This window comes from Rana temporaria, chromosome 7 (assembly GCF_905171775.1).
Source record: "Rana temporaria chromosome 7, aRanTem1.1, whole genome shotgun sequence".
In the NCBI taxonomy this organism is placed as follows: domain Eukaryota; kingdom Metazoa; phylum Chordata; class Amphibia; order Anura; family Ranidae; genus Rana; species Rana temporaria.
The window spans coordinates 210753981-210781665 of NC_053495.1; the positions used below are offsets into that span (position 1 = coordinate 210753981).

The 27685-nt window shown below is 49.5% G+C and overlaps 1 protein-coding gene across 1 annotated transcript in view; it reads left to right on the forward strand.

Moving 5' to 3' along the window:
- Positions 1-27685, forward strand: part of CCDC24 (coiled-coil domain containing 24) — a 58074-nt gene that overhangs the window by 13772 nt on the left and 16617 nt on the right. The window contains exons 3-5 of the mRNA XM_040360952.1: positions 1141-1316; positions 10031-10171; positions 12013-12117. Coding sequence (XP_040216886.1) covers positions 1141-1316; positions 10031-10171; positions 12013-12117 — 422 coding nt within the window. The remainder of the gene's footprint in view (positions 1-1140; positions 1317-10030; positions 10172-12012; positions 12118-27685) is intronic.

Here is a 27685-nt window from a genome sequence, read left to right on the forward strand (position 1 = left end):
AAAATGGCTTTATTTACATGTGGCCAGAACCTGAAGTGACGTCATGACGTCACACCGGTCCTCCAAGACCATAGAGATGAAAAAACAGCTTTATTTACATGTAACCAGAAGTGACATCATGATGTCACTTCGGTCCTCCTAGACCATAGAGATGAAAAAATAGCCTTGTTTACATGTGACAAGAACTGGAAGTGACATCATGACCGTCACGCCGGTCCTCCTAGACCATAGAGACAAAAAAATGGCCTTGTTTACTTGTGACCAAAACCTGAAGTGACATCATGACGTCACTTCGGTCCTCCTACACCATAGAGATAAAAAATGGCCTTGTTTACATGTGGCCAGAATGTGAAGTGACATCATGACGTCACACCAGTCCTCCTAGACCAGTGATGGCGAACCTTGGCACCCCAGATGTTTTGGAACTACATTTCCCATGATGCTCATGCACTTTGCAGTGTACTAGAGCATCATGGGAAATGTAGTTCCAAAACATCTGGGGTGCCAAGGTTCGCCATCACTGTCCTAGACCATAGAGATGAAAAAACAGCTTTACTTACATGTGGCCAGAACCGGAAGTGACATCAAGACGTCACTCTGGTCCTCCTAGACCATAGAGATGAGCGGAGGCTATCGCTCATTCACTCATTCCTGTGTGCAGCTGCCACCAGCGCCAGATCATTTTTTTGGGGTTCCCAATCCGCCAGGTAAGCCTGAAAACCACCGGAAAGCCCAAAAGCCACCGCCGCTTCTAAAAGCGACCCAGCGGCGAATGCGCTGCTTGGGCCATTTTTCATGAGAGAGACTGAGGCCTGAAGGAAAGAATAATTCCAGGGTTCCGGTGTCCTTTAGCTGCAGCCAGAACTCTGCTAGATTAGATGCTCAGCAAGTGGTTATTAAAGCAGCCACAGCTGAGTAGAAAAGCCTGTCCCTTTCCAGCATGCTGCAGAGAAGGACCCTCCCCCCCGCTATGTGGAAGCAGTGGTCTCCCTGCAGAGGTGTCTATTGTTTTGGGGGCTTCTCCACCAAGTACTGAGTCATGTTTTGCTTGGGGATCAAATACTTATTTTACTGGCTGTATAAGCCTCCTCCTCTTCTTCTAGTTGTTGGATTTCCGTTTTTTCCTTCTTGGTGTTGCAGGTCGAGGTTCTGCTGGAGCTGTGCAGAGAGATCCGATCCTGCAGCCCTTCCTCCCTACAGAGACCTCCCAGCGGCTGCTCCATCCTGGCCGACCCCCCAGCCATCAAGGAGATGGTGACCCAGGAGATCCGAATGTTACTGCTGAGCGTGAGGAGCAAAGCAAGACGCCAGGGACTGTGAGTCTCCCCTCCCCCCACCCCCCACTACTTGTATTACAGGTGACGATCGCTTCCAATCACATCCACCTGGCAGATCTTCAGGCTGAATAGAAGCTCAGTGTTCGTCTGTAGGGAGGGGGATGGAAGCAGACAGGCATCTGTATACATCCGACTACTTCCGACTACTTCCCAGTCTGTCTACATCCAAAAAAAGTGACTTCTGCTCCACTGTTCACTGACACCAATGATGGGACACTATTCCTCCCACTGACACCAATGATGGGACACTATTCCTCCCACTGACACCAATGATGGGACACTATTCCCCCTCACTGACACCAATGATGGGACACTATTCCCCCTCACTGACACCAATGATGGGACACTATTCCTCCCACTGACACCAATGATGGGACACTATTCCTCCCACTGACACCAATGATGGGACACTATTCCTCCCACTGACACCAATGATGGGACACTATTCCTCCCAATGATGGGACACTATTCCTCCCACTGACACCAATGATGGGACACTATTCCTCCCACTTATACCAATGATGGGACACTATTCCTTCCACTGACACCAATGATTGGACACTATTCCCCCCACTGACACGAATGATGGGGCACTATTCCTCCCACTGACACCAATGATTGGGCACTACTCCTCCCACTGACACCAATGATGGGGCTACAGTTTGACCCCCCTAAAGTCTGAAAGACAATAAACTGGCCCTTTGTTTAGAAAGTCTGGAGACCTCTGGTTTAACCACTTAAGGACCCCTTCACGCCGATATACGTCGGCAGAATGGCACGGCTGGGCACAATCACATACCTGTACGTGTCTCTTTAAGCCCAGCCGTGACCACGCCCGCGGACCCGATCTCCGCCGGTGTCCCGCGATCGGTCCCCGGAGCTGAAGAACGGGGAGAGGTGAGTGTAAACACACCTTCCCCGTTCTTCTGTGTGGCAGTGTCAGTGATCGTCTGTTCCCTGATATTGGGGAAAGACGATCAATGACGTCACACGTCCAGCCCCGCCCCCTACAGTTAGAAACACACATGAGGTCACACATAACCCCTACAGCGCCCCCTTGTGGTTAACTCCCAAACGGCAATTGTCATTTTCACAATAAACAATGCATTTTTATAGCACTTTTTGCTGAGAAAATGACAATGGTCCCAAAAATGTGTCAAAATTGTCTGAAGTGTCCGCGATAATGTCGCAGTCACGAAAAAAAATCGCTGATCGCCGCCATTAGTAGTAAAAAAAAAAATATTAATAAAAATGCAATAAAACTATCCCCTATTTTGTAAACGCTATACATTTTGCGCAAACCAATCGGTAAACGCTTATTGCGATTTTTTTTTTTTTTTTTTTACCAAAAATATGTAGACGAATACGTATCGGTCTAAACTGAGGAAAAAAAATACGTTTTATTTATATCTTTTTTGGGGAATATTTATTATAGCAAAAAGTAAAAAATATTGATTTTTTTTCAAAATTGTCGCTATATTTTTGTTTATTGCGCAAAAAATAAAAACCGCAGAGGTGATCAAATACCACCAAAAGAAAGCTCTATTTGTGGGGAAAAAAGGACGGCAATTTTGTGTGGGAGCCACGTCGCACGACCGCGCAATTGTCAGTTAAAGCGACGCAGTGCCGAATCGCAAAAAGGAGCAAGGTCCTTAACCTGCATAATGGTCCGGGTCTTAAGTGGCCGGTCAGGAAGGGGAGTGGGGACAAGCGCACACCGCCCCCTCCTGAACCATACCAGGCTACATGCCCTCAACATGGGTGGGTGGGTGCTTTGCGGCAGGGAGTGCCCTGCGCCCCCCCCCCACCCCAAAGCACCCTGTACCCATGTTGATGAGGACATGGGCCTCTTCCTATTAACCCTGGCCGTTGGTTGTCGGGGTCTGCGGGCTGGGGGCTTATCGGAATCCGGGAGCCCCCTTTATTAAGGTGGCTCCCAGATCCCGGCCCCCCACCCTATGTTAATGGGTAGGGGTACAACGTACCCCTACCCATTCACCTGGGGGGAAAAAGTGTCAATAAAAAAAACACACTAGACAGGTTTTTAAAGTAATTTGTTACGCAGCTCCGGGGGTCTCTTCTGACTTCTCCACTCTCTTTGGCCTCTTGTCCCGGTCTCCGGTTCTTCTCCCGCTCTCCTGTGTCTCTTCTACCGGTGACCCGCCCCTTATGATGTCACTGCCCCATCATGCCCATGTGGGGGTGATGTCATAAGGGGCGGGGTCACCTGGTGCCCATGCCTATATAAGTCATTGCGCACACTGCATTGCAGCGGGAGAGAGCATTGTGTCAACATCGAAAGAAGAGAAGAGGGAAGAAGACGATACTCATACTCATTCACATAGGGTGAAGGGCCGGGATCTGGGGGAGCACGGATTCCGATAAGCCCCGGCCCGCAGACCCCGACAACCAACGGCCAGGGTTGTCGGGAAGAGGCCTTTGTCCTCATCAACATGGTGACAAGGTGCTTTGGGGTGGGGGGTGAGTGCGCCTCCCTGTCCCAAATCACCCAACCCCCATGTTGAGGGCATGCGGCCTGGTACGGTTCAGGAGGGGGAGGGGCGTTCGCTTGTCCCCACCCCTTTTCCTTACCGGCCGGGCTGCGTGCTCACATAAGGGTCTGGTATGGATTTTGGGGGAAACCCCACGCCGTTTTTTCAGCATACGGGGGTTCCCCTTAAAATCCATACCAGACCGAAGGGCCCGGAATGCTGGAGGGGGGGAACCCATGCCGGTTTTTATTTAAAATTTGGCATGGAGTTCCCCCTCAAGATTCATACTAAACACAGTGCCTGGTATTGGCGGGGATCCAAGTCGAAACCCCGTTCATTGAAGTTGGACGCGTCTCTGACTTCAAGTCGCAGGGCAAAGTCGGATCCAAAGTAGGACGAGTGTCGTGTCGCACCAGTGTGAACCCGGCCTAAGTGAGTTTAATTATAACCATAATCGGCCACAGAACCTGTGTAATTAATATGTGTTCAGGTTTAGGGGTGAGGTGGCAAACCTAGTTGCAGCCACCACCATAGAACTGCATGGCAAGGTTTTCAGGCTGCCAGATATCGAATTTCTGCATTCAGTAATTCATATTTCATGTTTTCTGGTCTTTATTGTTGGGCCACTGGTAGTTGCCAGTTCTGTGATGGTGATATAACTGGGGTCCTGGTAGTTGCCCGTTCGGTGATGGTGTTATGGCTGGGGTCCTGGTAGTTGCCCGTTCGGTGATGGTGTTATGGCTGGGGTCCTGGTAGTTGCCCGTTCGGTGATGGTGTTATGGCAGGGGTCCTGGTAGTTGCCCGTTTGGTGTTGGTGTTATGGTTGGGGTCCTGGTAGTTGCCCGTTTGGTGATGGTGTTATGGCTGGGGTCCTGGTAGTTGCCCGTTCGGTGATGGTGTTATGGTTGGGGTCCTGGTAGTTGCCCGTTCGGTGATGGTGTTATGACTGGGGTCCTGGTAGTTGCCCGTTTGGTGATGGTGTTATGACTGGGGTCCTGGTAGTTGCCCGTTCGGTGATGGTGTTATTGTTGAGTGTCTTAGGATAGTGATGGGACCTGCACTGTCCGTGCGTCACTCTGGGATGATGTTCCACAGACGGCCTGAATACGGCGCAGACTTCCCCCACCTGGATTGTTCTCTGGTTAATCCCACCTGACCCGACCTATTCACCATCTCCAGAACAACTTCATGTGTCTGAGGAGAATCTTCCGGAGCGGGTGTGTAAAACGCGGCCCCTCCTCCGATACAATGGGCCTCTAATTGGCGATTTCATAGCAACTGGGGTGCCCTGTGAGGCATGCGATGCGAGCCGGAGGGGGCCGCTTTGTTGGCAGAACAATAGAGCCCATTCCTGTGTGTGTCTCCCGCGGTGTCAGCCCATCCATCCCGTGTTTGTTCTGCCCCCCCGACACACATAGAGGGGCACTTTCTATTGTCTCTGCTCTTGTAACTGGCTGATCCCTGGCCGGGTGACGTACTTCACCCAAATTCCTAACCTCACACAGCTGGGTGCCGACACTTCCCTCCCGGTGATGGATTACTACCGGCTACCGATATATTTTACCTCCAATCAGAATAAGAAGGAGAAATGTACAGAAGTGTGAACATGTTAACCACTTTAGGACCTTGCCTGAGTTAAAAACTATTTTTTTTGGTAGAAAATTACTTAGAACCCCCCAAACATTATACATTTTGTTTTCTAACACCCTAGAGAATAAAATGGCGGTCGTTGCAAAACTTTCTGTCACACCGTATTTGCGCAGCAGTCTTACAAGCGCACTTTTTTTGGATTTTTTTTTTAGACATTCTTCTCACTGATCACCAATGTAAGGGACATTCTTCTCACTGATCACCAATGTAAGGGACATTCTTCCCACTGATCACCAATGTAAGGGACTTTCTTCCCACTGATCACCAATGTAAGGGACATTCTTCTCACTGATCACCAATGTAAGGAACATTCTTCTCACTGATCACCAATGTAAGGGACATTCTTCCCACTGATCACCAATGTAAGGGACATTCTTCCCACTGATCACCAATGTAAGGGACATTCTTCCCACTGATCACCAATGTAAGGGACATTCTTCCCACTGATCACCAATGTAAGGGACATTCTTCTCACTGATCACCAATGTAAGGGACATTCTTCTCACTGATCACCAATGTAAGGGACATTCTTCTCACTGATCACCAATGTAAGGGACATTCTTCTCACTGATCACCAATGTAAGGAGCATTCTTCCCACTGATCACCAATGTAAGGAACATTCTTCCCACTGATCACCAATGTAAGGGACATTCTTCTCACTGATCACCAATGTAAGGAACATTCTTCTCACTGATCACCAATGTAAGGGACATTCTTCTCACTGATCACCAATGTAAGGGACATTCTTCCCACTGATCACCAATGTAAGGAACATTCTTCCCACTGATCACCAATGTAAGGGACATTCTTCTCACTGATCACCAATGTAAGGGACATTCTTCCCACTGATCACCAATGTAAGGAACATTCTTCTCACTGATCACCAATGTAAGAAACATTCTTCTCACTGATCACCAATGTAAGGAACATTCTTCTCACTGATCACCAATGTAAGAAACATTCTTCTCACTGATCACCAATGTAAGGAACATTCTTCCCACTGATCACCAATGTAAGGAACATTCTTCCCACTGATCACCAATGTAAGGGACATTCTTCTCACTGATCACCAATGTAAGGGACATTCTTCTCACTGATCACCAATGTAAGGGACATTCTTCTCACTGATCACCAATGTAAGGGACATTCTTCTCACTGATCACCAATGTAAGGGATATTCTTCTCACTGATCACCAATGTAAGGGACATTCTTCTCACTGATCACCAATGTAAGGGACATTCTTCCCACTGATCACCAATGTAAGGGACATTCTTCTCACTGATCACCAATGTAAGGGACATTCTTCCCACTGATCACCAATGTAAGAAGCATTCTTCCACTGATCACCAATGTAAGGAACATTCTTCTCACTGATCACCAATGTAAGGGACATTCTTCTCACTGATCACCAATGTAAGGAGCATTCTTCCCACTGATCACCAATGTAAGGGACATTCTTCTCACTGATCACCAATGTAAGGGACATTCTTCCCACTGATCACCAATGTAAGGAACATTCTTCTCACTGATCACCAATGTAAGAAACATTCTTCTCACTGATCACCAATGTAAGGAACATTCTTCTCACTGATCACCAATGTAAGGGACATTCTTCCCACTGATCACCAATGTAAGGAACATTCTTCTCACTGATCACCAATGTAAGGGACATTCTTCTCACTGATCACCAATGTAAGGGACATTCTTCCCACTGATCACCAATGTAAGGGACATTCTTCCCACCGATCACCAATGTAAGGGACATTCTTCTCACTGATCACCAATGTAAGGGACATTCTTCTCACTGATCACCAATGTAAGGATCATTCTTCCCACTGATCACCAATGTAAGGGACATTCTTCTCACTGATCACCAATGTAAGGGACATTCTTCTCACTGATCACCAATGTAAGGGACATTCTTCCCACTGATCACCAATGTAAGGGACATTCTTCTCACTGATCACCAATGTAAGGGACATTCTTCTCACTGATCACCAATGTAAGGGACATTCTTCTCACTGATCACCAATGTAAGGGACATTCTTCTCACTGATCACCAATGTAAGGGACATTCTTCCCACTGATCACCAATGTAAGGAACATTCTTCTCACTGATCACCAATGTAAGGGACATTCTTCCCACTGATCACCAATGTAAGGGACATTCTTCCCACTGATCACCAATGTAAGGGACTTTCTTCTCACTGATCACCAATGTAAGGGACATTCTTCTCACTGATCACCAATGTAAGGGACATTCTTCTCACTGATCACCAATGTAAGGGACATTCTTCTCACTGATCACCAATGTAAGGGACATTCTTCTCACTGATCACCAATGTAAGGGACATTCTTCTCACTGATCACCAATGTAAGGGACATTCTTCTCACTGATCACCAATGTAAGGGACATTCTTCCCACTGATCACCAATGTAAGGGACATTCTTCTCACTGATCACCAATGTAAGGGATATTCTTCCCACTGATCACCAATGTAAGGGACATTCTTCTCACTGATCACCAATGTAAGGGACATTCTTCCCACTGATCACCAATGTAAGGGACATTCTTCCCACTGATTGGTTGCTGGTGGTCTCTGTGTGGATTGTCGGCTCTCTCCGGCTGGTAAAGGTCATTCCCATTCAGTAGAGTGAGGGCGGCTCTGATGGAATCTCTGATTGTGAAACACTTTTGTCTCTTCTGTGAATAACAATAAGATGGTAAACTGCGTCCATCTGGGGATTGGGATGTTTGTCTCTGCTGGAGAGAGAAAGCCGGGAAGAACAATGGCAGCACATTCCTGAGTCTGATGAGGGGGGGAGGGGGGGGGGTAAATAATGGAGGTCCTTTCCTGGGGGTGTACTGACCACGGCAGAGACACCGAGACCCATTCTGATCCAATACAACCATCTACTACAGCATGTCTGCACCCTGGCCATACGTAGAAGAATTGCGTTGATATCGCAAAAAATAAAAACCGCAGAGATGATCAAATGCCACCAAAATAAATCTCTATATAAGGGCGTGGAGCCAACATTCACTCACATTTGTTTTCAGCACTGAAAGCCACAAGCTGAATAAACTAAAAGAAACAAACAAAAAAAAAAAAAAACCCACACACGCACCACTAAAGTTCGCACAAATTTGGACAGGGTGCAGACATGCTGTAGGAGATGTACAGGGTGCAGACATGCTGCAGGAGATGTTGGAGATTGGGGACATGCTGTAGGAGATGTTGGAGATTTGGGACAGGCTGTAGGAGATGTTGGAGATTGGGGACATGCTGTAGGAGATGTTGGAGATTGGGGACAGGCTGTAGGAGATGTTGGAGATTGGGGACATGCTGTAGGAGATGTTGGAGATTGGGGACAGGCTGTAGGAGATGTTGGAGATTGGGGACAGGCTGTAGGAGATGTTGGAGATTGGGGACATGCTGTAGGAGATGTTGGAGATTGGGGACATGCTGTAGGAGATGTTGGAGATTGGGGACATGCTGTAGGAGATGTTGGAGATTGGGGACATGATGTTGGAGATTGGGGACATGCTGTAGGAGATGTTGGAGATTGGGGACATGCTGTAGGAGATGTTGGAGATTGGGGACATGCTGTAGGAGATGTTGGAGATTGGGGACATGCTGTTGGAGATTGGGGACATGCTGTGGGAGATGTTGGAGATTGAGGACATGCTGTAGGAGATGTTGGAGATTGGGGACATGCTGTGGGAGATGTTGGAGATTGGGGACATGCTGTAGGAGATGTTGGAGATTGGGGACATGCTGTAGGAGATTGGGGACATGCTGTTGGAGATGTTGTATATTTGGGGACATGCTGTAGGAGATGTTGGAGATTGGGGACATGCTTTAGGAGATGGATGGGGTGCAGACATGCTGTAGGAGATATTGGAGATTGGGGACATGCTGTAGGAGATGGACGGGGTGCAGACATGCTGTAGGAGCTGGTCAGGGTGCAGACATGCTGTAGGAGATGTTGGAGATTGGGGACATGCTGTAGGAGATGTTGGAGATTGGGGACATGCTGTAGGAGATGTTGGAGATTGGGGACATGCTGTGGGAGATGTTGGAGATTGGGGACATGCTGTAGGAGATGTTGGAGATTGGGGACATGCTGTAGGAGATGTTGGAGATTGGGGACATGCTGTAGGAGATGTTGGAGATTGGGGACATGCTTTAGGAAACAGGTGCTGGGGAAAGGGCAATAGAAAAACATAAACTACTGTCTGCTAGGGCCCTGAGGCCCCCAGAAACTCCCAGAGGGCCTCGTGCAACCTCTGCATCACAGGTTGGGCATCAAACCCCTATATTTATCCTTAAACAAACCCAAACACCCTTAGTACCAGTGTTTTCTAGTTGGCAGTGCCAATCTTCCATTGTAAATCCTCTCAGTCCCTATTTTGAGGTCCTACATTCCCAACATCTTGGTGCCGAAACAAAATGATTTTTGTACCTTTTCCATTTCTGGAAGTGTCTGGAAGGAACGGTGCATCTCTTGGCCATTTCATAACTCATCAGGTATCATTATATTGCAGTGATGAGGACCAGGCCCTTTCCAAGTACAACCCCAAGGTGGTGATATATGTGATGGGGCCCGGCCGGCCGGAGAGCAGAGCCCAGTCCAGAGAGAGCCGATGGGGCCGACCAATGAGTGCAAGCCGAGCTGGAGATGGGCGGTGAGTACTGAGAGGAGTCATGAGTGTCAATGAACCCACTAGAAAACATGCCAGTCTTCAATACCCGATGCCGGAGAGCACACTGGGGGGATGGGAGAGGTGTGCAGTATAACCCACTAAGCCATAAAATGCCATTTTTCTCGAGACCTTAGTCCTAGAACTGTGTCTGGGATGGTGGAGTTCAATCCAGTTGAGAATCTGTGACATGACTTGAAGATTTCTGTACTGCCTTGCCAGTGCCCAACAGATGCAGCCTTGCCAGTGCCCATCAGATGCAGCCTTGGCAGTGCCCATCAGATGCAGCCTTGCCAGTGCCCATTAGATTTAGCCCACCAGTGCCCATTAGATGCAGCCTTGCCAGTGCCCATCAGATGCAGCCTTGTCAGTGCCCATCAGATGCAGCCTTGGCAGTGCCCATCAGATGCAGCCTTGCCAGTGCCCATTAGATTTAGCCCACCAGTGCCCATTAGATGCAGCCTTGCCAGTGCCCATCAGATGCAGCCTTGTCAGTGCCCATCAGATGCAGCCTTGCCAGTGCCCATCAGATGCAGCCTAGCCAGTGCCCATCAGATGCAGCCTTGCCAGTGCCCATTAGATGCAGCCCACCAGTGCCCATTAGATGCAGCCCACCAGTGCCCATTAGATGCAGCCCACCAGTGCCCATTAGATGTAGCCTTGCCAGTGCCCATTAGATGTAGCCTTGCCAGTGCCCATTAGATGTAGCCCACCAGTGCCCATTAGATGTAGCCCACCAGTGCCCATTAGATGTAGCCTACTAGTGCCCATTAGATGTAGCCCACCAGTGCCCATTAGATGTAGCCTACTAGTGCCCATTAGATGTAGCCCACCAGTGCCCATTAGATGTAGCCTTGCTAGTGCCCATTAACTGTAGCCCACCAGTGCCCATTAGATGTAGCCCACCAGTGACCATCAGATGCAGCCTACTAGTGCCCATTAGATTTAGCCCACCAGTGCCCATTAGATGCAGCCTACTAGTGCCCATTAGATGTAGCCCACCAGTGCCCATCAGATGCAGCCCGACAGTGCCAATTAGATGTAGCCTTGCTAGTGCCCATTAGATGTAGCCCACCAGTGCCCATTAGATGTAGCCCACCAGTGCCCATTAGATGTAGCCTTGCTAGTGTCCATTAGATGTAGCCCACCAGTGCCCATTAGATGCAGCCTACTAGTGCCCATTAGATGTAGCCCACCAGTGCCCATCAGATGCAGCCCGACAGTGCCAATTAGATGTAGCCTTGCTAGTGCCCATTAGATGCAGCCTACTAGTGCCCATTAGATGTAGCCCACCAGTGCCCATTAGATGTAGCCTACCAGTGCCCATTAGATGTAGCCCACCAGTGCCCATTAGATGTAGCCCACCAGTGCCCATTAGATGTAGCCCATCAGTGCCCATCAGATGCAGCCAGTTCATTGTAACTCCAGGTTGTAATGCTATGTCCCGTCCCGATCTTCCGTGCAGTGCAATAGTTCTATAAATTCTTTGTGTACTTTTTATTTCTTCTGTTGTTTCTTGATGATGATGATGATGAGGATGAGGATGAGGATGATGGATGATGATGATGATGATGATGATGATGATGATGATGTTGATGATGATGATGATGATGATGGATGATGGATGATTGATGATTGATGATGGATAATGATGATGATGATGATGATGGATGATGGATGATGGATGATTGATGATTGATGATTGATGATGGATAATGATGATGATGATGATGATGGATGATGGATGATGATGATGATGATGATGATGATGATGATGATGATGATGATGATGATGGATAAGTGATGCGACTCTCCTCCCTCCGCAGGCCCCTCTCCTCTCTGTCCTCTGGCTCCAGCATTGAGGATGACCTGGAGGAAATTAAGGACAAACTCAAGATTGCTGACATTGATGAGGTGGTACAACACCTTCGGTAAGTGCCGGGACCCCCCAACCCCAATTTTGTAAGACTATTCTTTATTGTACAGAGTTCAATACATGTTTTCAGTTTAGTTTCTGATTGTACTTGAGAACATGGTGACGTAGATGTGAACACAATCACTAAAATCTTTAACATGTTCATGTCGTTTCCAGAGTCATTTTAAATCTGCAGCTTTTAATAAAATAATCCCTGGTGATCCCGCCATGAAGATCTTTGTTTAGGCACTTCCGCTCTGCTCCTGTCTCACAATTGTGCTCCTACGTTGTCACTCTGTCATAAGGTTTCCTGTAAAATACAAGTAGCCGTCTCGACACATATAATCCAGTCATGGTCCCGCCCTGAGAAATGCTTTATAGGCGTTGCATGGTATATAATAATGAAATAAGCAAACTAAATGTCGTTCAGTTTAGGGCGTACATCTACTTTAAGGTTTCCTTGGGCTCTCCTGCTACTGTGGAGGGAGGTCCAATGGAAGGTATAGGGGGACCAAGATAAAGCCTCCTTACATCAGATGTAGAGGGATGGAGGACGGCCAAGCAAGTGGCTTTCCACCAGGTTTAGGAGGGATGAGGGAACCAAGATAAGTCTCATTACACAAGACTTACAGGACGAGGGAAAATAACCAAGCAGGGGTCTCTCTCTACCAGGTCTGGAAAGGTTGGGGGATCAAGAAGCAGTCTTACACTAGACCGGGAGAGGTGGAGGTGACCAAACAAGGGTCTCCCCTCACTAGATCTAGAGGTGATGAGGGGACCAAGATAAAGTCTCCTTACACTAGACCTGGAGAGGTGGAGGAGACCAAGATAAAGTCTCCTTACACTAGACCTGGAGAGGTGATGAGGGGACCAAGATAAAGTCTCCTTACACTAGACCTGGAGAGGTGGAGGAGACCAAGATAAAGTCTCCTTACACTAGACCTGGAGAGGTGATGAGGGGACCAAGATAAAGTCTCCTTACACTAGACCGGGAGAGGTGATGAGGGGACCAAGATAAAGTCTCCTTACACTAGACCTGGAGAGGTGATGAGGGGACCAAGATAAAGTCTCCTTACACTAGACCTGGAGAGGTGGAGGGGACCAAGATAAAGTCTCCTTACACTACACCTGGAGAGGTGGAGGGGGCCAAGATAAAGTCTCCTTATACTAGACCTAGAGGGGACCAAGATAAAGTCTCCTTACACTAGACCTGGAGAGGTGGAGGGGACCAAGATAAAGTCTCCTTACTAGACTTGGAGAGGTGGAGGGGACCAAGATAAAGTCTCCTTACACTAGACCTGGAGAGGTGGAGGGGACCAAGATAAAGTCTCCTTACTAGACTTGGAGAGGTGGAGGGGACCAAGATAAAGTCTCCTTACACTAGACCTGGAGAGGTGGAGGGGACCAAGATAAAGTCTCCTTACACTAGACCTGGAGAGGTGGAGGGGACCAAGATAAAGTCTCCTTACACTAGACCGGGAGAGGTGGAGGGGACCAAGATAAAGTCTCCTTACTAGACCTGGAGAGGTGGAGGGGACCAAGATAAAGTCTCCTTACACTAGACCGGGAGAGGTGAAGGGGACCAAGATAAAGTCTCCTTACTAGACCTGGAGAGGTGGAGGGGACCAAGATAAAGCCTCCTTACACCAGATGTAGAGGGATAGAGGATGGCCAAGCAAGTGTCTTTCCACCAGGTTTAGGAGGGATGAGGGAACCAAGATAAGTCTCATTACACAAGACTTGCAGGACGAGGGAAAATAACCAAGCAGGGGTCTCTCTCTTCCAGGTCTGGAAAGGTTGGGGGATCAAGAAGAAGTCTTACATTAGACCTGGAGAGGTGGAGGTGACCAAACAAGGGCCTCACCTCACCAGATCTAGAGGTGATGAGGGGACCAAGATAAAGTCTCCTTACACTAGACCTGGAGAGGTGGAGGGGACCAAGATAAAGTCTCCTTACACTAGACCTGGAGGGGTGGAGGGGACCAAGATAAAGTCTCCTTACACTAGACCTGGAGGGGTGGAGGGGACCAAGATAAAGTCTCCTTATACTAGACCTAGAGGGGACCAAGATAAAGTCTCCTTACACTAGACCTGGAGGGGTGGAAGGGACCAAGATAAAGTCTCCTTACACTAGACTGGGAGAGGTGGAGGGAACCAAGATAAAGTCTCCTTACACTAGACCTGGAGAGGTGGAGGGGACCAAGATAAAGTCTCCTTACACTAGACCTGGAGAGGTGGAGGGGACCAAGATAAAGTCTCCTTACACTAGACCTGGAGAGGTGAAGGGGACCAAGATAAAGTCTCCTTACACTAGACCTGGAGAGGTGGAGGAGACCAAGATAAAGTCTCCTTACACTAGACCTGGAGAGGTGGAGGGGACCAAGATAAAGTCTCCTTACACTAGACCTGGAGAGGTGGAGGGGACCAAGATAAAGTCTCCTTACACTAGACCTGGAGAGGTGGAGGGGACCAAGATAAAGTCTCCTTACACTAGACCTGGAGAGGTGGAGGGGACCAAGATAAAGTCTCCTTACACTAGACCGGGAGAGGTGGAGGGGACCAAGATAAAGTCTCCTTACTAGACCTGGAGAGGTGGAGGGGACCAAGATAAAGTCTCCTTACACTAGACCGGGAGAGGTGGAGGGGACCAAGATAAAGTCTCCTTACTAGACCTGGAGAGGTGGAGGGGACCAAGATAAAGCCTCCTTACACCAGATGTAGAGGGATAGAGGATGGCCAAGCAAGTGTCTTTCCACCAGGTTTAGGAGGGATGAGGGAACCAAGATAAGTCTCATTACACAAGACTTGCAGGACGAGGGAAAATAACCAAGCAGGGGTCTCTCTCTTCCAGGTCTGGAAAGGTTGGGGGATCAAGAAGAAGTCTTACATTAGACCTGGAGAGGTGGAGGTGACCAAACAAGGGCCTCACCTCACCAGATCTAGAGGTGATGAGGGGACCAAGATAAAGTCTCCTTACACTAGACCTGGAGAGGTGGAGGGGACCAAGATAAAGTCTCCTTACACTAGACCTGGAGGGGTGGAGGGGACCAAGATAAAGTCTCCTTACACTAGACCTGGAGGGGTGGAGGGGACCAAGATAAAGTCTCCTTATACTAGACCTAGAGGGGACCAAGATAAAGTCTCCTTACACTAGACCTGGAGGGGTGGAAGGGACCAAGATAAAGTCTCCTTACACTAGACTGGGAGAGGTGGAGGGAACCAAGATAAAGTCTCCTTACACTAGACCTGGAGAGGTGGAGGGGACCAAGATAAAGTCTCCTTACACTAGACCTGGAGAGGTGGAGGGGACCAAGATAAAGTCTCCTTACACTAGACCTGGAGAGGTGAAGGGGACCAAGATAAAGTCTCCTTACACTAGACCTGGAGAGGTGGAGGAGACCAAGATAAAGTCTCCTTACACTAGACCTGGAGAGGTGGAGGGGACCAAGATAAAGTCTCCTTACACTAGACCTGGAGAGGTGGAGGGGACCAAGATAAGGTCTCCTTACACTAGACCTGGAGAGGTGAAGGGGATCAAGATAAAGTCTCCTTACACTAGACCGGGAGGGGTGGAGGGGACCAAGATAAAGTCTCCTTACACTAGACTTAGAGGGGTGCAGGGGACCAAGATAAAGTCTCCTTACACTAGACCGGGAGGGGTGGAGGGGACCAAGATAAAGTCTCCTTACACTAGACTTAGAGGGGTGCAGGGGACCAAGATAAAGTCTCCTTACACTAGACCTGGAGAGGTGGAGGGGACCAAGATAAAGTCTCCTTACACTAGACCTGGAGAGGTGGAGGGGACCAAGATAAAGTCTCCTTACACTAGACCTGGAGGGGTGGAGGGGACCAAGATAAAGTCTCCTTACACTAGACCTGGAAGGGTGGAGGGGACCAAGATAAAGTCCCCTTACACTAGACCTGGAGGGGTGGAGGGGACCAAGATAAAGTCTCCTTACACTAGACCTGGAGGGGTGATAAGGGGACCAAGATAGTCTCCTTACACTAGACCTGGAGGGGTGGAGGGGACCAAGATAAAGTCTCCTTACACTAGACCTGGAGGATGGTGGAGGGGACCAAGATAAAGTCTCCATACACTAGACCTGGAGGATGGTGGAAAGTGACCAAGCAGGGTCTCTCTACACCAGGTCTGGAAGGTTTGAGGACAAAGATGAAGTCTTCTTACATTAGACCTGGAGAGGTGGGGTGACCAACGAGGGCACCAAAAAGGAAAACTCTGCGCTCCTGAAAGTTCACCAATTATAAATCCACTTAATGTTTGTGAAGAAAAAAACATACATTAACACTTTAATTTTCGGAAGATCCAGTCCTTTATATGGTTAAAAAAGGGAAAGTTTCCACAATGTACACAATATAATAAAAAAAGTATAAAAAAAACTTTCCAAATGTCTGCATCAGACCAGCACCCTCTTCAGACTTCAAATGGTTAAAGCTTGCGGTTTTAGTTTGTGGGCTGTCTAGCAAGACATCATTAGTGCAAATGGTGAGCACAGTACATTACCCAGCCAGATGTACACATCGATCGAATGTCCTTCTCCTGGCTGATGTAACAATGTCCGGGATCCTAAGCTCTCTCCTATGCGGGTATGGAAGCTTCACAGACCCGATAAATGTGACTGCTGGAGACACAGGGTGGATCAGCCTATCAGAAAGGACGCTCTCCCTGGGTGAACATGCAAGCGTCCCACGTCTGAGACACTGTTTCAGTAAACCAGCTGTACTGCAGGGAGAAGTTTAGGCGCCCTCCAGTGGGCAAATTGCAGTATGCGCTTGTTGAAAAATCAACAGCGTTGCATGGCGATTAAAATAATCGGATATAAAAGTTCTTATGCATGAATAGGATCTTCCATCATAAAAGGGGGATATTAAGAGGGGTCCTAGACGACGCGTTTCGCCCTTACAAGAGCTTTGTCACAGTCCCAACGAGGGGTCTCTCTCCATCAGATCTGGAAGGTTTGTTGGAGGAAGATGAAATCTCCATACACTAGACCTGGATAGATGGGGGTCACCAAGCATGGGGTCTCTCTCCACCAGGTGTGGAAGGGATGAGGGGACCAAAGTAAAATCTCCTTACACTAGACTTAGAGGAGGGGTGGAAATGACCAAGTGGGGTCTCTTTCTATTAATTCTAGAAGAAGGGGGGGAGCGATTTGTTAGGGAGGCCCTGCCTGACCTGCCACCAGAAAGTTGTGTTACTGCGAATTCTAAAAATACAACTACAACAGACTAAACAGCGAATCGGCCAAACGCCTGCATCTGATTTACTCCATGTGTGGAGATCAGGCCGCTGACTGACCTTCATGCGGAGACTTCTGAAGTACCCCCCCCCCCTCCCCCTCCTCCCGGGGTGCTGCGTCAGGACATTTCTGGTTTCAGGCGTCTGGATGGGATTTTCTGGGTGACACGAGAAAGAATGACTTGGCTGATGAGGAGAACTTTTATCTCATAATTGAGGAAATACTGGACCGGAGAAAGGTGTTTTTTTTTCAGGACTTTTTTCTTTTTTAGTTCTTATGTTAAAGAGGTTGTAAAGCTTCGTGTTTTTTTCACCTTTCTTACATCCTATGCACTAAGGTGAAAAAACACCTGGCTGTCACGGGCCCCCAGCCCTACCCGTTTTACTTTCCTGAGCCCTTCACTTGTTGTGCGGGTCCCCCGGCGTCCTCCTCTCCACGGAGTCTCAGCGTTGATTGGATAGATTGATAGCAGTGCAGCCATTGGCTCCCACTGCTATCAATCAAATCCAATCACGCGGCCGCCGGGGGGGCGGGGCCGAGTCATACACTCGGCGTCTATGGACACCAATAGCCGGATTCAGGTAGAGCGGCGTATATTTGTGCGGGCGTAGCGCATCTGATATGCGCTACGCCGGCGTAACATAGAGAGGCAAGAACAGTATTCACAAAGCACTTGCTTTTTTTGCGCCGGCGTAAGCCCGCCTAATTCAAAGTAGCAAGGCAGTGGGCGTGATCTATTATAATGAAGCGTGACCCCATGTAAATGAAGGGCCGAACGAACGGCGCATGCGCGTGCATGCTCAGAATCACGTTGCATATACTCCCTAAGATACGACGGCTCAATGCCTACGACGTGAACGTTGCCTACGCCCAGCCCCATTCACGTATTACTTACGCAAACGGCGTAAAATTCGACGGCTGTTCCCTGGTCCATACCCTAACATGACTTACCCCTGCTTTATGTGGAATAACTTTACGCCGGACATACGCCTTACGTAAACGGCATAGATTACAGCGACGGGCGCAAGTACGTACGTGAATCGGCGTATATCGGTCATTTGCATATTCGACGCGTAAATCAATGGAAGCGCCCCTTGCGGCCAGCGTAAAGATACGACGGCGTAGGAGACTTACGTCGGTCGGATGGAGCTAAAATTCAGGCGTATCTTATTTCAAGAATCAGGCGCAGAGATACGACGGCGCATCAGTGCACTTGCGCGGCGTATCAGAAGATACGTCGGCGTAAGTGCTTTCTGAATCCGGCTACAAGTGTATGAGACGGGATTGCGCCGGCAAGGTAACCCCCTTTGGGAGAGAGCTTCCTGGAGGGGGTTCGCTATTGCGGGGAGGAGACGCGAGAGCCGCCAAGGGACCCCAGAAGAGGAGGATCGGAGCCACTCTGCAAAACGAACTGCACAGTGGAGGTAGGACATGATTGTTATTTAAAAAAAAAAAAACTTTACAACCCATTTAAGTAATAAATAAATAATATTTTTATTCTGGTAAAAAATAATTATATATATATAAAACATTAAAAACACTTCATATTTACAATTTGCAGCCAGCAGGTGGCAGTGTAACTTGTACCCCCCCCCCCTATAGAGCAAAGTAATCTTTACATTTCTGCTATGGGACGTTTATTCAGTGATAATGACAACAAAGTAGCACATTCATCTTTCATAGGACAAACAAAGCTTTCTTTTGGTGATACTTTGTTACAAAAATATATATATACTTTTTTATGCGATCCATAGTTTTTTTTTTGCGCTTTTTTTTCCTATTGAAAAAACAATTCTTGTTACTCAGAAGAGGGACATTTCTCCACCTTCCCCAGCAGAACCCGGACTTCCCCTTCAATATCCGCGTTATAAATCCGTGGTCACCAACCTTTCGGACCTCACGGACCACTAAACTCGCAATGTTGAATCCCGCGAACCTCCAACATGAATTTTACATGCCTTATACACACAATGCTCCGGCTCTCTGACGCCATGAGTCATCTCTGACGGGGGGTGGAGGAATGTCCCTCCTCTGAGTCATCTCTGATAGGACCAGGTGGAGGAGTGTCCCTCCTCTGGGTCATCTCTGATAGGACAGGGTGGAGGAGTGTCCCTCCTCTGGGTCATCTCTGATAGGACAGGAGGGAGGAGTGTCCCTCTTCTGGGTCATCTCTGATAGGACAGGGTAGAGGAGTGTCCCTCCTCTGAGTCATCTCTGATAGGATAAAGTGGAGGAATGTCTCTCCTCTGAGCCTCCTCTGAGTCATTTCTGATAGGACAGGGTGGGGAAATGTCCCTCCTCTGGGTCATCTCTGCTAGGACAGGGTAGAGGAATTTCCCTTTTCTGGGCCATCTCTGATAGGACGGAGTGGAGGAGTGCCCCTCCTCTGGGTCATCTCTGCTAGGACAGGGTGGAGGAGTGTCCCTCCTCTGGGCCATCTCTGATAGGACGGGGTGGAAGAGTACCCCTCCTCTGGGTCATTTCTGCTAGGACAGGGTGGAGGAGTGCCCCTCCTCTGGGTCATTTCTGATAGGACAGGGTGGAGGAGTGTCCCTCCTCTGGGCCATCTCTGATAGGACAGGGTGGAGTGTCCCTCCTCTGGGTCATCTCTGATAGGACAGGGTGGAGGAGTGTCCCTCCTCTGGGTCATCTCTGATAGAACGGGGTGGAGAAGTGCCCCTCCTCTGGGTCATTTCTGCTAGGACAGGGTGGAGCAATGTCCCTCCTCTGGGTCATCTCTACTAGGATAAAGTGGAGGAGGGTCCCTCCTCTGGGTCATCTCTGATAGGACCAGGTGGGGGAGTGTCCCTCCTCTGATTCATCTCTGATAGGCTAAAGTGGAGGAGTTTTCCTCCTCCTGTGGGTCATTTCTGATAGGACAGGGTAGAGGAACTTCCCCTTTCTGGGCCATCTCTGATAGGACAGGGTGGAGGAGTGCCCCTCCTCTGGGTCATCTCTGCTAGGACTGTCAGGAGCCATGAATCACAAGCCAGGACGTCAGGGAGCCAGGGATCAGCGTACTTCAGGACAAGCCAGGAAATCAGGAAACCGGAGAGTCAGCGTATAATGGAACAGCAAGCAGGATCAGGAACCAGAAGGGACGTCAGCCAAGCAAGTTTTTCACAGGTACACAGGAGAGAGTCTCTGATATGTTGACCAGGCGAAGGCAGAGAGGATCTGGACAGGACTGAGGAGGAGGATCAGGTGAGTCTCTGATATGTTGGCCAGGCGAAGGCAGAGAGGATCTAAGCAGGACTGAGGAGGAGGATTTCATCACCAGGTGAGTCTCTGATATGTTGACCAGGCAAAGGCAGAGAGGATCTGGACAGGACTGAGGAGGAGGATTTCATCACCAGGTGAGTCTCTGATATGTTGGCCAGGCGAAGGCAGAGAGGATCTGGACAGGACTGAGGAGGAGGATTTCATCACCAGGTGAGTCTCTGATATGTTGACCAGGCGAAGGCAGAGAGGATCTGGACAGGACTGAGGAGGAGGATCAGGTGAGTCTCTGTGTAAAGATTAGAGCTGCAAACCTTACTGACAGCTGAGAGGCCTTCTCCAAGAAGGAAGGGCTGAGCCCAGCCCTGACAGGGACAAGGTGGAGGAAGGTCCCGCCTCTGGGTCATCTCTGATAGGACAGGGTGGATGAGTGTGATAGGCTTCTGTCAGAGGTAGATCTGTATAGCACCCTGCTGGCCATGATCTGCCTGCATTGTATAGAGAGGTACAGAGACCCAGTGATGACATCACTAGTACTGAAATAAGGAATGTAATGATACTGGGACTATCGGGGGAGGGTAAACATAAGCAGATAATACTTCAGCTGTAATGTGGAGCGCCCCTTTAATATGCGGTGTAGATCTGTGGAGTCGCAGAGTCGCTCCAAGCTCCGGCGGTTTCTTCTTCTGTATGTGGTGCCGCAGCTCCGGACCGCACTGCCGGGACGGGGGTGGGAGGGTGAGGGGGTTCAGCTTGTGGTCAGCTGTAAAGTATAGCCGGTCCTCCTCCGCCTCTCCCACCCTATAATTATGACCCGCGCTCTGACCGGGCTCCGGGGGAGGGGCTGTCCTGCCCCTCCCAATACCGTCACTTTCACCCCCTTCCTGCCCTTCCCAATACCGGGCACTTTCACCCCCTTCCTGCCCTCCCCAATACCGGCACTTTCACCCCCTTCCTGCCCCTCCCAAAACCGGACACTCCCCCCCCCTTCCTGCCCCTCCCAATACTGGGCACTTTCCCCCCCTTCCTGCCCCGCCCAATACTGGGCACTTTCACCCCCTTCCTGCCCCCACCCAATACCGGGCACTTCCCCCCCTTCCTGTCCCCCCTCATACCGGACACTTTCACCCTCTTCCTGCCCCTCCCAATACCAGGCACTTTCATCACCTTCCTGCCTTCCTTTCCCAATACCGGACACTTTAACCCCCTTCCTGCTCCCACCCAATACCGGGCACTTTCACCCCCTTCCTGCTCCCACCCAATACCGGGCACTTTCACCCCCTTCCTGCCCCACCCAATACCGGGCACTTTCACCCCCTTCCTGCCCTCCCCAATACCGGGCACTTTCCCCCCCTTCCTGCCCCCCCCAATACCGGGCACTTTCACCCCCTTCCTGCCCCTCCCAATACCGGACACTTTCCCTCCCTTCCTGCCCTCCCCAATACCGGGCACTTTCACCCCGTTTCTGCCCCTCCCAATACCGGGAACTTTCACCCCCTTCCCAATACCGGACACACTAACCCCCTTCCTGCCCTCCCCAATACCGGACACATTAACCCCCTTCCTGCTCCCACCCAATACCGGGCACTTTCACCCCCTTCCTGCCCCTCCCAATTCCCGGGCACTTTCACCCCCTTCCTGCCCCGCCCAATACCGGGCACTTTCACCCCCTTCCTGCCCTCCCCAATACCGGCACTTTCACCCCCTTCCTGCCCCTCCCAAAACCGGACACTTCCCCCCCCTTCCTGCCCCTCCCAATGCTGGGCACTTTCCCCCCCTTCCTGCCCCGCCCAATACCAGGCACTTTCACCCCCTTTCTGCCCCCTCCCAATACCGGCACTTTCCCCCCCTTCCTGCCCCCCCCCAATACCGGGCACTTTCACCCCCTTTCTGCCCCCTCCCAATACCGGGCACTTTCACCCCCTTCCTGCCCTCCCCAATACCGGGCACTTTCCCCCCCTTCCTGCCCCCCCCAATACCGGGCACTTTCACCCCCTTCCTGCCCCTCCCAAAACCGGACACTTTCCCCCCTTCCTGCCCTCCCCAATACCGGGCACTTTCACCCCGTTTCTGCCCCTCCCAATATCGGGAACTTTCACCCCCTTCCCAATACCGGACACTTCCCCCCTTCCTGCCCTCCCCAATACCAGGCATTTTCACCCCCTTCCTGCCCCCCCAATACCGGGCATTTTCACCCCCTTCCTGCCCCCCCCCCCCCCCCAATACCGGACACACATATTAAAGGAGCTGTAAACCTTTGTGTTTTGCATCCTATGTATTAAGGTGAAAAAACCTCTGATAGTGACCGGCCCCCCAGCCCCCCCATTTTACTCACCTGACCCCTCTGCCTCTCTGCCTGGGTTTCTCAGCTCTTGATTGGATAGATTAATAGCAGGGCAGTCATTGACCCCAGAAGAGGAGGATCGGGGGCCACACTGTGCATAACGAATGACACAGTGGATGTAAGTACGACATTTTATTTCTCTTTATTCTTTAAACACAAAGGTTTCCAATCGCTGGAAGGGCAGCGCTGAGTTTCAGGTGGAGAATGCGGGTTTTATTTTTCGGAAATCCATTATTTTTATAATTACACCTCCGGCCAAAACGCCGTAAAATCCGGAGCCGTCGGTTTTGTATTTTTGGCGGAGAGTGTCGGCGCGTTCCGCGATCCAAGTCACGGCTACAGCCTCCCCCCCACCTTTTATATTCAGCATGTAATGGGATAAACAGTCCGTGGAGGGATCTGCAGACGTCATCCGTGGCGGAGATTTTCCACATACGTGAGATGAAATCAAACGCTACCCTGCCGCGAGTTGCTAAAGGTGGGGGAGGGGGGGTCAGACGGAAAAAAAACGAGGGGGGGCTGGGTTCTTATGGTGGGGGGGGGTCAGACGGAAAAAAAATGATGGAAAAAAAATGGGAGGGCATCCGGGCCCCTGGGGACCATCGGGCCCCTTACAGGTGTAATGCCTGTACCCCCCTGATGGCGGCCCTGCCTACCTCACATACACATACTAGGGGGCCATTTATCGCACAATCACATGGAGGACATGCAAACTCCATGCAGATCGTGTCCTGGCCCGGGATTGGAGCCGAGGACTGCGGCGCTGCAGGACAGAAGTGCCGACCACTCCGCCACTCGGCCGCTGTGAATGTGCGGAATGTGGACACGGATCATCACTTTCCTCTTCCAGTTTATGTTTCATGGAATTCATTGTCGGGACATCTGGCTGCGTTCAGTGAGCGCCGCTGTCTGCGCCTCCCCCCCCCCCAGTAGAAGTGGCCCCGGGGGCCCCTCAGCCTGGATGTGTTTTGTTCTTTTCTTTGCGGAAAAAGTGCTGATCCGGTGAAAACGGCGCTCGGGTCCGGCCCCCGGGGATTTCACCGCTGGCCGCATCTGTTTCTGCTTTATCCAACAAAACGGCGAGCCAGCGAGCCGCGGCTTTCCAAGAATCGGCCGGAGAGGCCTGCCAGATTCACCGGGTTCAGCCAATGATTTTCTGCCTCCTCAGCATCCGAGCGGACGAGCGGCGGTAGAAGTTTAACCCCTTATATCGGGGGAAGGGGGGGGGATAGATGACCTTCTATGGTGGTATTTCTTTAATTTCTCCCATAGCCACATCCACATTTTTTTTGGTACATTTGTGATACAAAGTAACAAAGTGTCACCACACAATGCTGATCTCCTGCAGCCTCTTTCATCCACTTTCACCCAGAGGCGATTCAGTTCGCATGCGTTGCGCTATACAAGTCCTTCATTCATTCATTCATTCACTACATGGCCCGAATTCAGATACAACTGCGTATCTATCGGCGGGCGTAGCGTATCTCAGATACGTTACGCCGCCGTAACTTAGGGCGCAATTTCCGTATTCAGAAAGAACTTGCGCCCTGAATTAAGGCGTCGTAGGGTATGTGGTCCGGCGTAAGCCCGCGGAATTCAAATTCTCCATGCAGTGGGCGTGTTGTATGGTAATGAAGGCTGACCCCACGTAAATGACGTTTTTGGCTAACGGCGCATGCGCCGTCCGTGAACGTATCCCAGTGCGCATGCTCTAAATTAACCCGCAAAAAGCCAATGCTTTCGACTTGAACGTAAATTACGCCCAGCCCTATTCGCGAACGACTTACGCAAACGACGTAATCGACGGAAAATTCTACGCTGGCCCGACGTCCATACTTAACATAGGATACGTCTCATAGAGCAGGGGTAACTTTACGTCGGAAAAAGCCGAATGTAAACGACGTAAAAAAATGCACCGGGCGGACGTACGTTTCTGAATCAGCGTATCTACCTAATTTGCATACTCCTTGCGTAACTATACGGAAGCGCCACCTAGCGGCCAGCGTAAATATGCAGCCTAAGATACGACGGTGTAAGAGACTTATGCCGGTCGGATCTTAGGGAAATCTATGCGTAACTGATTCTAAGAATCAGGCGCATAGATACGACGCCGCACACTCAGAGTTACGACGGCGTATACAGAGATACGCTGTCGTAACTCCTATCTGAATCCGGGCCCATGTCTGCACGCACTCCCTCCTGCACTCCCTCCTGCACCTCATCAACTCGGGAGCGGCTTCCTGATTAGACTTGTGCGCTTTGTTTCCTTTCCGAATCAAAATTCAGACACATTTTTCATCGTTCGGAGATTTGAATGTATCCGAATTTTCCGAATTACAATAGTGACGAATTTAAAACGAATCTGAAATAATGAAAAAAAAATTCATCCAAAGTGTGAATCGAAAAACAAGAATAGAATAAAATAGAAATAGAAAATAAATCAAATAGAATATAAAATAGAATAGAATAGAAAATAAAAAAAATTTAAATGGAAAAGAATGCAAAAGAACAAAAACAATAGAATAGAATTTTTTTGTTATTTGGAAATTTGGATGTACATTAGTAAAATTAAAAGTTTTGAAATAATGAGAAAAAAATTTCATCCAAAATGTGAATCGAATTCGAAAACAAGAATAGGATCAAATAGAAATAGAAAATAAAATTATTAAATTGAAATGGAAAAGGAAAAGAATTCAATAGAGAATAGAACAAAAACAATAGAATAGAATTGTTTGTTATTTTGGATGTACAAAAGTAAAATTAAAAGTTTTGAAATAATGAAAAAAAAAATCATCCAAAATGTGAATCGAATTCGAAAACAAGACTAGAATAAAATAGAAATAGAAAATAAATAAAATAGAATATAAAATAATTAAATTGAAATGGAAAATAATGCAATAGAACAAAAACAATAGAATATAATTGTTTTGTTATTTGGATGTACATTAGTAAAATTAAAAAAAATAAATCATCCAAAATGTGAATCGAAAACAAGAATAGGATCAAATAGAATTAGAAAATAAATAAAATAGAAAATAAAATAATTAAATTGAAATTGAAAAGAATGCAATAGAGAATAGAACAAAAACAATAGAATATAATTTTTTTGTTATTTGGAAATTTTGGATGTACAATAGTAAAATTAAAAGTTTGAAATAATGAAAAAAATATTTCATCCAAAATGTGAATCGAATTCGAAAACAAGAATGGGGTCACTCGGGGGGGGGGGGGGTGTGATCACCCCTCCATTATGGGGTCACCGGGGGGGGAGGGATCACCCCTCCATTATGGGGTCACTTGGGGGGGGGGGGATGTGATCACCCCTCCATTATGGGGTCACTCGGGGGGGGGGGGATGTGATCACCCCTCCATTATGGGGTCACTCGGGGGGGGGGTGTGATCACCCCCTCCATTATGGGGTCACTCGGGGGGGGATGTGATCACCCCTCAATTATGGGGTCACTCGGGGGGGGGTGTGATCACCCCCTCCATTATGGGGTCACTCGGGGGGGGGGTGTGATCACCCCTCCATTATGGGGTCACTCGGGGGGGGGATGTGATCACCCCTCCATTATGGGGTCACCTGGGGGGGTGTGATCACCCCTCCATTATGGGGTCACTCGGGGGGGGGGGGGTGTGATCACCCCTCCATTATGGGGTCACTCGGGGGGGTGTGATCACCCCTCCATTATGGGGTCACTCGGGGGGGGGGATGTGATCACCCCTCCATTATGGGGTCACTCGGGGGGGGGTGTGATCACCCCTCCATTATGGGGTCACTTTTCCCGGTTGGGGGGGGGAATGTGATCACCCCTCCATTATGGGGTCACTCGGGGGGGGGGGGTGTGATCACCCCTCCATTATGGGGTCACTCGGGGGGGGGGTGTGATCACCCCTCCATTATGGGGTCACTCGAGGGGGGGGTGTGATCACCCCTCCATTATGGGGTCACTCGGGGGGGGTGTGATCACCCCTCCATTATGGGGTCACTCGAGGGGGGGGTGTGATCACCCCCTCCATTATGGGGTCACTCGGGGGGGGTGTGATCACCCCTCCATTATGGGGTCACTCGGGGGGGGGTGTGATCACCCCTCCATTATGGGGTCACTCGAGGGGGGGGTGTGATCACCCCCTCCATTATGGGGTCACTCGGGGGGGGTGTGATCACCCCTCCATTATGGGGTCACTCGGGGGGGGTGTGATCACCCCTCCATTATGGGGTCACTCGAGGGGGGGGTGTGATCACCCCCTCCATTATGGGGTCACTCGGGGGGGGTGTGATCACCCCTCCATTATGGGGTCACTCGGGGGGGGGTGTGATCACCCCCTCCATTATGGCGACACTTTTCCCGGAGAAGAGAAGGAAACAGGGAAAGATCTTGAGGAGAGGTGAGGGGGGGGGGGGTCTGCAGTGGGGTCCCCCCCAGCGAGTCCCTAAAATAAATGAGTACCTATTTGGGCGAATCAGAGCGTTCCATCCATGGGAAGCACAAGTCCCGGAATTTGGAAACGTTTCCATTGGCTGTGGCCAGAAAATAACATTAATAAAGATGATATGAGATTTTGGTTTATAGATGCGTCTTCTATAATTAATCTCATTGAGTAAAATGCGTTGGGGGCGGAGTCACGTCTGATAACAGATCTGACCTAATTTGGTACCACTGCGATTCAGAAACCCCCCCCCCCCCCACAGTAGAGGACGGCTCATGTGTTTGAATGCCAGGAGGGGGAAGGGGGGTCACCTGTGGCCGCTCACTGAATAC